We start from the raw sequence: 14,913 nt of genomic DNA, 5'->3' as shown, positions 1-14,913 counted from the left end.
TTCTCATGTATTATTTTTCGCCATTACAACAACGTAACGTTAATTATTGTGGTTTTAAATCTATGAAACTGATACTGGAATGAAATAAATGACTCATGAAATCCAGCACATCGTACCGTATGTACAACATATTTCAATAATTAGCATGCTATTTTGAGCATGCTAATTATACTTTTTTGATATACAGCTTAATTACCCGACTACCTAAATATATAGCAATTTATTGCTAAAATTTTATATTGTTTTAAGTCATAATTGGTATGATAACTCTTTAAAAGTTGAGTAAAATGTTTAGCGATGTTTGAATTCTGTTCTATTGTTATAAATATATATGTATTGTTTAAAGGCATTTGAAACCATGATAAAGGTTCTTTGTCAAACTGTAGACAAAATATAATTGAGTGCGGATCGCAAAGGAACCTAAATAAGAGTCATGACCTTATATTAAACATAAAACACAAAGTATAAAATTAATTATACATAATATATTGGTATACCATATCTGAATTTTTTATGACAATAAGCTTATAAAGTCGTTGACAAAGAATGCTTGAGATAATATTTAAAATTGAATTCCATTTAGTTTCTTTTTTTTTCAAATATTTCGTCACAAGGCGGCGATATATCATGTTTTTGCTCGGACGTAGGAATGCCCGCCTGTATAATTTGGCCGGCCACCCGGCAACTGCGCGTCTGCCGCGCCCGCCGCCCTACGTCTATATTATCAGTAGATAAATTTAAGCTTTGTCTTTGCCTCGTATTTCGTCCTCTCGAGCTTTGCTTTTGTTTTTTTTTTCGTCGTGGATGGCAACAAAAAACTGAGTGGAGGCGAACGAAGTGGGTATAATTTATTTTATAGTCGGCTCGCTCGTAACTCGGCCGTGGACGGCTGGACGCCGATTTATCCCCATCTCGGTGTAATTAAGGTAAATGGATTGGCCAGCGTGGGTATCTTCGAATGTGATTCCCTTTCGACTGCTAGAGTAGCGTGGACCGCACCTATATTTCTCAGCGTTAAAGCTCATCCCCACAAAGCTCCCAGTTATCTCACTAATCTAATTAAGGTTTCCCAAACCGCAACTCCGTATTAAAAGAACAAGAATCGCTTGTGATTACGTGCGCTCGATTCTGAAGGAGCGACTTCTCCCTGAGGGAATTATAATTGTTTTGCATTCTTGCACGGGTATAAAAACAAAAGGGCGAGTTACGGCCCCCCGCACTGTTTGTCTTACAGACCAGACCAAAGTCTGACAACTCGCATTCCCTAGAGACAAAAAGTTACGAAATGGACCTGAGTAAATTAACAACAAACCTTGGGATTAGGTATTTTATTCTTGACCCAATTATTTGAAAGGATACGTTCTGTGTACCTGTTAAAAGAGAATGTAGTTAATAAAATTATAACAACCTTATGGTTTTTAACACAATATACCTAATATCAACTGATAAATTAGATACTTACCTGATTATGCTACTAAATAGTCGTCTAATTGAATAAATGAATGTTTGAGTTTGAGTTTGAAATATGTGATTTCAGCATAGACTCGTTATCCAAAATGGATTATAGAATACACATATATATGAAGGACTAATAACGGTAAATCTTAGCGATAAATTGATATGTACTAATGCATAATAATAATTGTCATTGCATATTGGTATAGCAAGGCGCTGGGACGAGGCTCGCGGCCATCGACCGCCGCGGCCGGCCTCATCTCAAAATATTTCAAGTATGCACAAATTAAACTGGTTTTTTCTTCATATTACTTTATTACTTTTGCATAAAAACATTGTATCGAGATGTACAATTTCATGGCTGTTAGTACAACACGATAATTTATCACTTTACGTCAGTTTCATTTAGGTTGAATGCGTGCTGTGAATGGATTCGCGTTGCCTATTTGCAGTATGCTCTCGTGAATAAATCTAAGCGCCGGATTACTCAGCGACTTTGTAAGGAAAGTTGTGGCACTAAAAATAGATTAGTCGTCTAGAACGCTTACACCGTCTTGAGTGCAACTTTGATCTTGATTACCTGTGCTGCGATATTGATGAGGTTTGCAAACAAATTGTTTTGTGATGGCGTACTAGATATTTGTTTGATAAATACAAACAATTTGTTTTGTTTATTGCTTCTAATATTTATAATTCAATGTGCTGGGTGCGCTTTCGTTGCTGGCTTTGTAGCGTATAATTTATTTATTACACAATTTATTCTTTTCACTTTAAGGTAGAGATTTTTCTTTGTGTGTGAAATATAGAAATAAGTAATTTCCCTAATATAGTGCCCAAAACCTAATAAAATTGAAAAAAAGACTGAGAATTTAAAATTATTTTTCAATGAAGGCAATTTGAAAAAAAAGATGTTCAATACAAAAATACCAACTATTCTTCAAAAACATGAACAAAACAAATAAAAAATACGCACTAACACCGTTTGAATATTAATATCGTCCATTGTTTATAGACATACGTTTTACTCATCCATTGTTTATTTTCGTGGACAAATGAAACATTCCAAACATAGAATTATAATGCAGCGTATAGAATGTAAATGAGAAAAATGAAGCTTTAAATAAGTTTAGACAATCGCGTGCAGTTCGTACAGCGGGCTGTCCCGTACAGCGCACGCACCAAACTTTCACCGTAAGGGCCTCGTCACATCGAGTAATTCGTTAGACTGACATTCTATCAGCGGAAAATTCCTATATAAACAGGGCCGGACCGTGAACTTGTGGGGCCCTGGGCTGAAACAACCCAGGGGCCTTTTTTTTTTGGAAATGTTCATATTTATTTCTTAATACTTACTTTCGCAATTTTGTTATTTTAACATAATCAAATGTAATTTTAAATCGTTTCATTAGTTCAGGAGTCTACCGCGGACAAAGTGACACGTAATTTTTTATACATAAAAAGATAATAAAAAAATAATAAAATAATGTAATTCATCCATACTAATATTATAAATGCGAAAGTAACTCTGTCTGTCTGTCTGTTACTCAATCACGCCTTAACTACTGAACCAATTTGAATGAAATTTGGTATAGAGATATTTTGATACCCGAGAAAGGACATAGGGTACCTTTATTACAGTTACGGTTCACTAGTTTATTATAAATTAGTAAAAGAATCTGACAGTTATGTTATTTTAATAATAATTTAGAAATTAACCGTTCTGCATTTTTGTGGAATTTCCGGGATAAAACCTATCCTATATTACTCTTGGATAATGTAGCTTTCGAATGGTGAAAGAATTTTTAAAATCGGCGCAGTAGTTTATGAGCCTATTCATTACAATCAAACAAACAAAGTTTTCCTCTTTATAATATTAGTGTAGATTACAATAATATTCACTGCTTTTTCCCAGGTTGGTTTGACTTTTTTACAGACTTTCAGCTGTGTATCTCGAATTCCGAGATTCTTACCTAATTTAATCTTACATGACTGGGCCATAACTCGTTCGGGCTCGTACATAAGAGTTAAAACACTTCTTATATTATAATAACCGAATAACGCATTTTGTTAAAAAATCACAAATAGTTCAGGATACATCGCCCATTTTTGCAAGTGACTACTATCAAGCTGATTTTCCGTTTGTAGCTTTATTCTGATGAGACACCGAATAATTTCGTGTACGAAACTCTCGATTGTGGTAGCTAACAGAGATAACAAGGATAAAATTTTTTGATTTGATGGTTCTCAAATATTTATTACTAACTGAATTTTTTTTTGTTCAATCTCAAGATAATTAAATTGCGTAATAAATATTTGAGAACCATCAAATCAAAATTTTTTATCCTTGTTATCTCTGTTAGCTACCACAATCGAGACTTTCGTACACGAAATTATTGGGCGTCTCATCAAAATAAAGCTACAAACGGAAAATTAGCTTGATAGTAGTCACTTGCAAAAATGGGCGATGTATCCTGAACTAAAATGTTTATAAGTACATATTATATAAATTTTTAATAGTACGTTGATAGTTATAATAAATCTATATTAATAAAAAAAAGTATTTGAATAAACGAGTACAAATAAATATTAATTTATCGAAAAAAAAAATGTCATTATCAATTATTATTAAGAGGGAAATAATAAGTTTTTCGAAACGCTTTGGTAAAAAAACATGGCTTTAAAATAAGCCTATTTATACAGGGTGTAATCGTTAAGTGTGCACAGGCGATTTTTCCGTAAGTATTACAGATAACAAAAAACTTTAAACTGATATCGAAAGTACTTAATCTAATGAGTAAAATGACCCTAATAAATTTTTAAAAATAAATCGAGAAATATAAAAAAAATATCTTTAAACCCTCCCATACATTAAGTATGAAATATGAATATCCCATATACATTTAATATGAAAGATTTTAGCTTTCTTTTTCTTTTTTTGGTTTTCTGCTTTAATTACTTCGCAAATTTGGCATTTTCCACGCTTTTTCCGGACATTTTCACGCATTTTCCGGATATTTTCACGCATTTTCCGGATATTTTCCAGGCATTTTCCACGCTTTTTCCGGACAGTTCCACGCATTTTCGCGATATTTTCCAGACATTTCCCAGGCATTTTCCGGATATTTCGTTAAGTCGTTGGTTAAATGCTCTAAGGCTAAGCCGGCTGACAACCTAGTGCTAATATCTCCGCTACTTTTTAAGTTATATTTTTGTAATATATTATGAAATAAAATCATGAATATATTATATCTATACCAGTATCTATACTTAATATTATAAAGCTGAAGAGTTTGTATGTTTGTTAGAACGTGTTAATCTCAGGAACTACTGGTCCGATTTAAAAAAATATTTCGGTGTTAGATAGCCCATTTATAGAGGAAGGCTATTATATCATCAGGCTAAGACGAGATTTTTTTTTTTCGAAAACCGACTACAGATTTTTTTTTTCAAATTATCGCCCATTGTTTTTATCGGGGTATGGGGGCCCTTTTAACCTCGGGGCCCTGGGCTGCAGCCCATAAAGCCCATGGGTAGATCCGGCCCTGTATATAAAAGCAAATAGCCGAATGTTGTAACCACGTTTATTATACACACAAACAATGCAATTTGAAGTGTGATACTTCTTGGTAGATTGAATATCTAAAGAATTCGTGTTCTCAAAATATTACACATAATTTAGGACAGGTCAGTGAAAAGCTTTTTCATTTAGTTTCGACAGTAAATATTATTTTTCTTAAATACATGCTGTCAAACGACAAGTAGGTATATGTACCTATATATTGTATTTCAAAATCTGTTTTCAAGTTTTATTATTTTTTAATACTATAAATATCTAAATTTTATAAATGTACAGGCGTTACACACAACCCCAAATCACATAATAATCTCGACTACTGTATACGTTCACTTCAATTCCTATTTTTTCATTCTCTCTGGTACCAAGACAAAATTTTTTTGTATCACAATCAATACATGTTTCTTAGTACGTGGTTAAGAAATAAAAATAGTCCACGGTATGCAGTAGCTGCAGTCACGTGGTCATATAACGGTGGTGACATATTTACCAGGCCTCGACCACTCGGATGCTACGAGATTCGCGCAACTAAGTGGAAAACTTTGATTCGTTTTTATTACTGACTTACAGCGGTTTGCAATAACGCTTCTTCAGGGTAAATACTTTTATTAATGTTGAAAATTACTGGGTTTCAAAATATAAATACATAAATCTGTTTGTACAAAAGGTGTGAATTTTTATATTTCATACAGAAAAGCGTGTTGTAAATATATAATTATTATTTAAAGAAATCAACGGATGCTCAGAAAACATAAAGTTAATTTAATCATGCTATTTTCAAGCTTTCATAATTCATAGGTTGCTTTTTAGTTTCTACATCGAAAATGTTATTAAAAGCTTTGTGGCTGTCTTTGTATGTAGAAAATGAATAATAATATCCTATAAAATGACTTTAATAGATTTATCATTAGGGAAGATTAACTAAAAAGCTTAAGAAACAACTTCGAAACTTGAAGATTTTCTTCATGAGCAAATATCTAGTTGTTCAGGTACCTAATACCTTTCTGCTTCAAGTTTCAACTAAACTTAGAGTCTGGGGCAATTGATTACAAGAATTGTTTTTTACCTATTCTAAGAGTGTTCAGTCACTTTTTGGAAGCTTTTCCTCACTTTTGACTAAAGATAAAATATTTATAGATGCAGGATCGGAATTCAAACGTAGATTTATAACATTCCTTCCAACATGCATACAGTTAAAATAGTTGATCATAATTGGAAAAGTGGAAACGTGGCTATAAACTTGGTACTCGATAAGGCTTAGGGCTATTGATTTGCATATATTTCTATCTTGAAAATCCAGTGCATTCCAGCGTGCGCTAGACGGACATAAACAGCTATTTATTTCTGGCAACGAACCCGCGTCCTTGGCGTCGACCTTATATTGCGCAACACCGGTTTCGAAATACTCCAAGCTATGTACACAAGTTACAAATGACAACCGATGACAGGCCTATTTGATAGCTTTTTATCGTCTCCGTTAATTAGGATGTAATTACCCGTTGAATAAACTTGACACGCGGCAAAAAAATCCACGGGACGTAATTAAACGAGTTATTTAGTTTATAGCTGTTTATAATAACTGTACCCTCTCGACACATTTTTTTGTGCTCCGATAGCTTCGATGAAGATATTTTTTCAATTCCAAGACAAATAGCTTAACGTTGTTATCAATTTCATTTTGTTTGATGAGATACATAAGTTCAAAAAAGTCAAAAAACGGATCGAAAAATATTGGAGGGTAGAATTACTGACCAGCCCCCCTAGCCAAGTGGCTTTCTGTTAGCGTAGGTTTATCTACAGCTTACGACAATCTCATACATTCGTAGTCTATTCTATTGAACGCTACGCTAACAAAAAGCCACTTGGCTAGGGGGGCAGGATTCTGCAATTCACTTAAATAACGAAAATATATCAGTGAAGAAGAAAAGTAAGTAGTTATTTAAAGTCGTTGGTCACGTTTCTGAATTCCATAAAATATATCCTTTATATCAGATGTTAATGAGACCATTAAATAACATGAATTATTCTAAGGAAATTAATGTTTTTAAACGAACTCTTAAATTATTAAGTCACCGTTTTAAAAGTAGTTTCATGAGAATTTTATCTATTTGCAAGCTAGATTATTGCCAATGTAAAGCAATGGTAATACTTATAAAGTAATTATTCTGTAGTAAGTAGGTATTAGTAATTATTCTGTAGTATTAGTTATTTATTCAGCATGTATTCAGAACTTTAATTACGTATTCGTTCTAAGTTTGTACTATACTATACAACTATCGGTTCAATTTATTTTCCTTCTCATTTCAAATTAATTAAGGAATATGTAAAATATTGTTGGCTAATATAAAACCATGCAAATGTAGAGAGCCTTTTACCTTTTGGATCTAATTTTAGGAAGGATCGTGGTACTGAATTATTGTCCTAGTTGCTGTATGTAGTTTGAATTTACTTAAATTGTTTACGAAAAAACACTGAACCTCCTCTCATTTTTAGAAGTCAGTTAAAAGTGATCACGAGATATTTATTATAAGTGAATTTTGTCACAAAATGAACATGCCATCCCTTTTAAAACAATTCACATGCATGAGTTCTTCATTTCTTATAGTGTATTCTTCTTAGAATAGTTTTTTGAAGTGATGCGAAAGTTGTTAGGTTAGCGCGTGGTAGCACTTAGCACTTCTAGAAGTGGTATAGAAACAGCAAAAGACCTACCGAGCTCATGCAAATATCTACAACTATACACATAATATTCTATAATATACATAATACACTTTTAATATAAATGTTTCACAATACTGTATAAATTATGGTACGATACATACATACATTTTGGTTTAAATACTTTTTATAATAATGAACGTTTAAAACGTAAACTTTCTCTTATCAACCGACACCGATAATTATAATTGAATTACAGACACGTATTGTTTTGCTCTCAGTTCTTACTGATAGAATACGCAAAACATGAAGATGAAAATATGTCACGGAGCTACAAAATTAAATTTACGACTGCGCTATTAAATTATTTGATATGTACGAATATTTATAGCTGAGTGACATAAGTAGGTAATTTCATGTTTTTTAATATTTAAGAGTAGGTATTGTTCTTTTAGGATTCGACTTTTAGAATAGTTATTTTAGGATTCGAAAAACATTAAAAAAATTTCGGTTTTTAAAATTTCCATCTTAATTGTTTCACCTGAAATCTTCTGCAGCACAGCAGAATATTAGAATATCTGTTTAATTACTTAGTTTACTTGCTAGTAAGGGCGTTAACGTTGGCTTCTTCCTTTCAAAGACATCACGAATATGTAGAAAATATACCTATTGTTCGTGTCATTAATTAAAACAAATTACAATGTATTTATATTATTTAGAGAGAGTAACGGCCGAATACTGAAACGCCACTCAAATATTTAAGGGCTGCTTAAACGTTTGAGCAGCTCTTGAACTTCGTTTTCGTATTCTCAAAAGTCAATTTTAAGTATCTCTCAAATTTAAATGCACCTTAAATTAAGTTGTGCTCAAAGTCCACTTAGTTTAAAAGTCGTATACAGAAACGCTACTCAACACTATTTAACTGTCAAATGAACTGTCAAACTGATTTGAGCAGCCCTTAGATTTGAGAACGGTCGCAAGGTCCCTCAAATCAAAACAAATCTATTAAAACTTGGATTCCTCGTGTAGAAAAGTGATAAAATGTCTTTATCGTCATTATCTTCGCTTTCGGATCACGAAAGACCAAGCGCAAGCCGTCGGAATGAAGAAAAGTTAAACGCTTTTGAAAAGTACCACGACATGGAGTTTGTTTCACGGTTTCGCCTCTCGAAAGAAACAGTTTTATATTTGGACTCTGTTTTCGGTAGTAGCATTAAGCCGTTGACGAAAAGAAACCGAGCCATACAGCCAGTGGACCAAATTCTCATAGCTCTCCGTTATTATGCAACAGGTAGCTATCAACGCGTAATAGGCGATATTTTTGAGGTTGAACAACCAACCGTGCATAGAATAGTGCATAGAGTGACGGCCAAAATAGCCAGCTTGAAGTCAAGATTTATAAATATGCCAACACAAGAAGAATTTCCAGTAGTGGCCAATGAGTTCTTTGCAATAGCAGGATTTCCACGAGTTGTGGGAGCTGTTGACTGCACTCATATCAAAATTAATTCTCCAGGTATGTGCTTGCCAACTTCACTGTTAATCATATCCCCAAATTTTATGTTTGATTAATAATGCTAATATTACACAGCAGATAAGTCTGTGTAACATTACCATTAACAGTACTATACATAGAAAAAATTAGCTTTATTGTCACATAATACAACTATAATTTATTTTCAGGAGGGGCCCAATCTGAAATTTATCGGAACAGAAAAGGCTATTTTTCTTTAAATGTGCAAATGGTGTGCGATGCAAGACTGCGCATTAGGAATATTATTGCTAGATGGCCAGGTTCTGTGCATGACAGTACCATATTTAACGATTCACCACTGTGTGCCCAATTAGAGCGTGGGGACTTTGGGACAGGTATTATTCTTGGGGACAGTGGTTATCCATGTCGTCCTTATTTACTTACCCCATTAATAAATACAAGGACAGCTGCTGAAGAAGCTTACAATCGGTCCCAAATAAGCACCAGAAATCCTGTGGAGAGGCTCTTCGGTGTTCTGAAAAGAAGATTTCCTTGCCTTCAAAAAGGCATGGGCCTAAAAATAAAAAATATCCCACCGGTCATTGTAGCATGTGCAGTGCTTCATAACATTGCCCTATCACGATCGGATGAACTTTGGGACGAGGATATTTCCTTACCCTATGTTGAGGAGGAATTTATGGTACAACAACCTATAGGGCTTGAAACCAATCAAAACTTCATAGTAAGGACCAATTTAATAAATACACATTTTTCCACTTAAATATAGGTTTATTAAGATTTAGATTTTAGTTTCTGTAGTCTCAATTTCCAAAACTGCATTTTTATTTTGTACAGATTCATTTTCATTTTGCTCTTGTTCATGAGGTGTTTGGTTTCTAATTTGGCATTTCTAAGTTTTGTCCGAAAATATTGCTGTTTCACTGTAGTATGTGTAGGTTTCAATGTCTTCAATTGTCCTGAAAAATGTAATTAGTGCAAAATTATTGAAAATCTTATAATAATAGCAAAGAACAAATAATTAGATAATTACCAGCTGAGGATGATGTTGGATGCATGCTTTTTTCTTGGGGTATGATGATTGTTGCAGCTTGTTGGTCATCTATCAAAATAATTACAAGTTAATGAACTGCCTTCACATAGCTAAAATTATACTTAGTTTCAATATTACATCAAATTTAACATTTAACTTATACAATAACAAAAAAAAATAATATTACCAGCTGTATTTATTGATGTAACTGTACAAGGTTTGTTATTTTCTGCTGTATTCTTGTTTGCCATGGCTATGTATTGGTCATCTAAAATAAAGTAATATTTACTTATAGTACTTATACAATTCATAAAAAAGAATTAAAAATTTAATGAAAATGAAAAAATATATATTTGGACCCACATTAATAGAAACTACATTTACCCAAGATTTGGATTATTTCTACTTCAGAAGAGGATTTAATTCCGCTATCAGTTTTTTTCGTATAACTGTCTATTGTTACTTCTGGTTCTGTATCTCCTATAAATTAAAAAGGAACATAATTATAATTTTGCATAAACAAAATTTATTTCAATAATGCCAATTCCTTTGATTTTAAAGCATATATTACACAAACCAAAATATGCTGCAGCATCATCATAGGGATTAGGTAATGGTTGAATTTGAGGAGCAACCATGGCTAGAATTTGTGCATCTTGTTCTGTCAATACACTTTTGTATGCTCCACCACCAGTACGATTAATTTCTTTCTATAAAAATAAAGAAAATATTATGAGGAAATATTCAGTAAGGTCCTACTTCTTTACAAATATTTAATTTAAACAAACCTTATCTAATGATGCCTTTGTTTTCACATCTCTCATGCTGTCAGTGGTCTCATAGTACTGAAGCCGCTTAAAAAATATAATAAAAATAAATTAATATTTAGGTATGTTATATGATAAAATAGATACCTTATAAAATCAAGCCTACATTTGCCTTAGCTATGTTCTTTTTAGACCTCTGTTTGAGGTTCTCATAGAGGTGACGTAGCTGTTGCCAGGTTCTGGAGCCGCTCACAGCAACAGTATTATACTGCTGGCATACTGTTTCCCAAGCCTCTCGCTTCTTCAGTATCATGTGAGCGTTGGTCTCTTTGTTCTCAATAATATTTTGATATCTGAAAGAAAATTGATATAATTACATATTTACATGGAGAGTGAAAAATTAAACTTGGTATCTGTAATTTATTTTTTTTGTATTTTTGACATTATTTATATATTGTGTTTGTCTGATGTTGTTTGTGTATTATTTTGTATTTAATTAAATGTTTAATTTCTATGTTTTATTTCATTTTAATTTTAATTCTGCTATAATGTACCTATGGACTATGTTTGAAATAAATGAATTGATTGATTGATTGATTGTAAATTATTGAGTATGTGTGAATGCTCATTGTATTGGTCCTTGTAGAAAAAAAAACTGCCCGGTTTTTTTCTAGCATCTACAAAAACAAGCAAAATATCATGTTTGTTGTATAGGAGCCCCCTTAAATAATTATTTTATTCTGGTGTTTAGTATTTGTTGTTATAGCGGCAACAGAAATACATAATCTCTGAAAATTTCAACTATCTAGCTATTACGGTTCATGAGATACAGCCTGGTGACGGACGAACGAACGGACGGACAGACAGCGAAGTCTCATGAATAGGGTTCCGTTTTACCTTTTAGGCAAGGTCCCCTAAAAAGTACTTGTAATAAACTATTTATAAGTTGAGATTTTCAGATGATAAGTGGTCACAAGGGTTACACATTCATTATCACTAGTTACAGACAACAGTTGCCCTGGCTCTGTAGGTTATAGGGGTGCATATGAGCAAAGTATTTCATGCTACGTAAAGTATAATATAGTATTTTATTGTTCATGTGGGTAAGTACTTACTTTTTTATCACTTCCAAGAGCATATCTTTCTCAGCAGGTGTATAATTAGATCCACGTTTCTTCTTATCCTCCATCGTGAATCAGTTATTAGGATTTTAATAATAAAATAATGGTCAACTGAAATTCACTCCACTAATGAAATGTTTAAATTATCGCGCGTAACAATGTCATTACACTTGACGATGAAATGACACTTGACGTTCCAATCTACGTCAAACGTATCCAGAAAATTTTCTTTTTTTAAGACGTCTTAAATAAATATTTAACTTATTTTTACGTAAAAAGACATATAATTTCAATAGTAATTCAAACCATAATTACATTATGCTGATACATTTCAAATAATTTATAGATATATTCATATTCATTCAAACAAGACTGCGTAAAACGAATACAAGACGTGACCTAAATTATTTTGTAATAGAGAACATGCTGATTACAATTTTTCTAGCAGGATGTTGCCATTATGTAAACATTTGAGGACTGCTTGCCTAATCACGGTTTCAAATTGCTTGAGTGGCGTTTGTGTATAGCAGTTAAATTTACGGGATGCTTATCTTTAAGTTGCAATTAGATGAGTTTGAGATTTGAGTGGCGTTTCAGTATTCGGCCGTAAATTCATCAACATATGTATTGGAAAAACAAGTAGGCATTTAGCAGGATGTTTTGCAATGCAAATTGTTACATGCTGGAAAGCTGAAGGAAGTGTAAATGTTGCCAAATTATGTCTTATGAAGTCATTTTATTATTTTGGTTTCTTAAGAATATATAAATTTACCTTTAACTACTGTATTTCTATAAGTTTTAATACCAAATCTGAAAAAAATAGTTATATGAATATGACAATATACAATAAATTACGTCATCAGAAGTGAAAATTAAACGTTCCACTAGGGGAATAAGTTTCTATGACACTAATTTTTGTGAGAGTAAATTCAAACCTTTTTCGTTATATGCCACATCCATTCCGTGCGTCATCTTTCACAGATCCTTATTATCGTGGCAGAGTGAAAGTGGCAGGCTTGCTGCAAACTCAGCTCTCGAGCGAAGGCCGACGTCGCACCAATCATAAATAAATACATCTACATAGCAACAACCTGTGTTTGCGAGATAGATGCTCTTGATCAATTTCTCGGGTCAGATGATCATAGATTAGATGTGTTCATTTTTGTTATCCTATCTGAATTGAGTGTTTTATGGTACCGTGAAACCATTGTGAGATGGCTTAATTAAGTTGTATAATATAGAGTTTGGTGTGTAATTACTGAGAACGATGTTACCTATGCATTCTTGACGTAGTCTAAGTCTATCAGCAGTTTTATCATAAACAACCATAATCATAAGTTTGACTATTATAATTGTGCCATTTTCTTCACAACCATCGTTTTTCAATCAATTTTAATTGCAGTCTGAGTCATCAAAAAATACTTTGGTGTGTTTATAAATGAATTCCAAAAATCATATTTATTTATGGCTTAATGTTTTTCGTGTTAAATTCTTCGAAAACCATATCCATAAATTAATACCTTAAACACAACACTTAAATAGGTCTATAAAATCGAATATACGATCTGACATCGTTTAAGAACTGGAGTAGCCGGATAACAAATTGTGCATTTTTTACGCGCAGCCGTCAAATTGAAAAGAAATGAACACGAGTAGCGGCTATTGATTACCGAAGTCGTTTCGAGCGATAAATTTGTGGAATACTTATTACCCAGAGATTCCGGATATAAATAAATCATAGACGCAAAGCTCCGTTCGCAATGATGGTTCGGAGCGGCCGCGTGGTCGGCACTCGGCAATTACGACGTGGCCCGCGGCGCATTCCATCCGACGTTAAACCTAATTAGTTCAGTATGCGATGAGCCTTTGTCTAACAGTTCACCTTGTCGAGTTTTTACGAGTGGCTTTTAAATGCTGCTCGTTTTGCGTATTCGACCTTTAATAGAGGACGTGTCCCTTTTGGCACAAAATAACTTAGTTGCGTAGTCGATCGGTTGCGTGATATCGCTTGTATCTGCCTGATTTGTGACCTGTGGCTACAGATTTATTACGTCAAATAAACGCTAGTACCCACACCATTTCATAATGTTGTTATGATCAACTTGTTCTCTGTGTCAACCGTTTTTAGTGAACGGCTAGAGAAAACAAACGTCGAAGGATTTGATAGAAATTCGAATTCCGTAGCGAATAATTACATAATTTTCATTTTTTAATGCCATACCATAGGCATAACTTTATCACGGTAGCTTAGAGCGCTTCATTGTAAATTGTTAAAGACATGACAACACAAATGATATCAAAATTATTTGTATTGAATGTAAGCTCATAGAACATGTAAGAACATTAATTAGTCAACAGAACCACCATAAATGTCCAGTTACCATCTCGATAGCGATGAGAGTCGTTCAACTGTTGGCACGCAGGCGGCAGGCGCTCTATGCAAACATGTTGGAGCCACCGTTTCGTGTGTCCGTCTGTTTACCGGACGCAAACCGCTTCTAGCCCAGCACTGTTACGTAAACACGTTGAACATAGCGCCAAACATCGGCTGCAATGATCGTTAAAAATAATATTTATTCAGCTACCGACGTACGAGCATTCCCTGAGATCATTCATTACTTATCAATTTTATAACAGTAAAAATTGGAAGATCAAATGTGTTTTATGTGTCGAAAGGTAGTAGTCATTGTTTTAGATGGAGATGAAAATTAATCACGGATCGTACTTACTCAAAGTGATATTTTAAAGTTCTACATAATATAAATCGTTTTCTATTTGAGATATTCAACTCTTACCCCGAATATTGAGTTTCT

The 14,913-nt window shown here is 33.3% G+C and overlaps 2 protein-coding genes across 2 annotated transcripts; one reads left to right on the top strand and one right to left on the bottom strand.

The window, feature by feature from the left end:
* The first annotated feature begins 8,443 nt into the window (after positions 1-8,443).
* LOC123693928 (putative nuclease HARBI1) lies at positions 8,444-11,493 on the top strand. The gene is made up of 2 exons (XM_045639198.1): positions 8,444-9,203; positions 9,371-11,493. Exons 1-2 carry the CDS (start codon positions 8,729-8,731, stop codon positions 9,940-9,942), a joined length of 1,047 nt encoding a protein of 348 aa, XP_045495154.1. The 5' UTR covers positions 8,444-8,728; the 3' UTR covers positions 9,943-11,493.
* LOC123693929 (myb/SANT-like DNA-binding domain-containing protein 3) lies at positions 9,898-12,718 on the bottom strand. The gene is made up of 8 exons (XM_045639199.1): positions 12,095-12,718; positions 11,146-11,332; positions 11,001-11,066; positions 10,790-10,922; positions 10,597-10,692; positions 10,400-10,480; positions 10,213-10,281; positions 9,898-10,138 (listed from the first exon to the last, which is right to left on the bottom strand). The coding sequence occupies exons 1-8, from the start codon at positions 12,166-12,168 to the stop codon at positions 9,954-9,956; spliced, it is 891 nt and encodes a 296-aa protein (XP_045495155.1). The 5' UTR covers positions 12,169-12,718; the 3' UTR covers positions 9,898-9,953.
* Positions 12,719-14,913: the final 2,195 nt, after the last annotated feature.

The sequence above is a fragment of the Colias croceus genome, chromosome 8, assembly GCF_905220415.1.
Source record: "Colias croceus chromosome 8, ilColCroc2.1".
NCBI lineage: Eukaryota > Metazoa > Arthropoda > Insecta > Lepidoptera > Pieridae > Colias > Colias croceus.
Note: the sequence above shows the minus strand (reverse complement) of the source record. Positions and strands in the feature narration are given on the sequence as shown.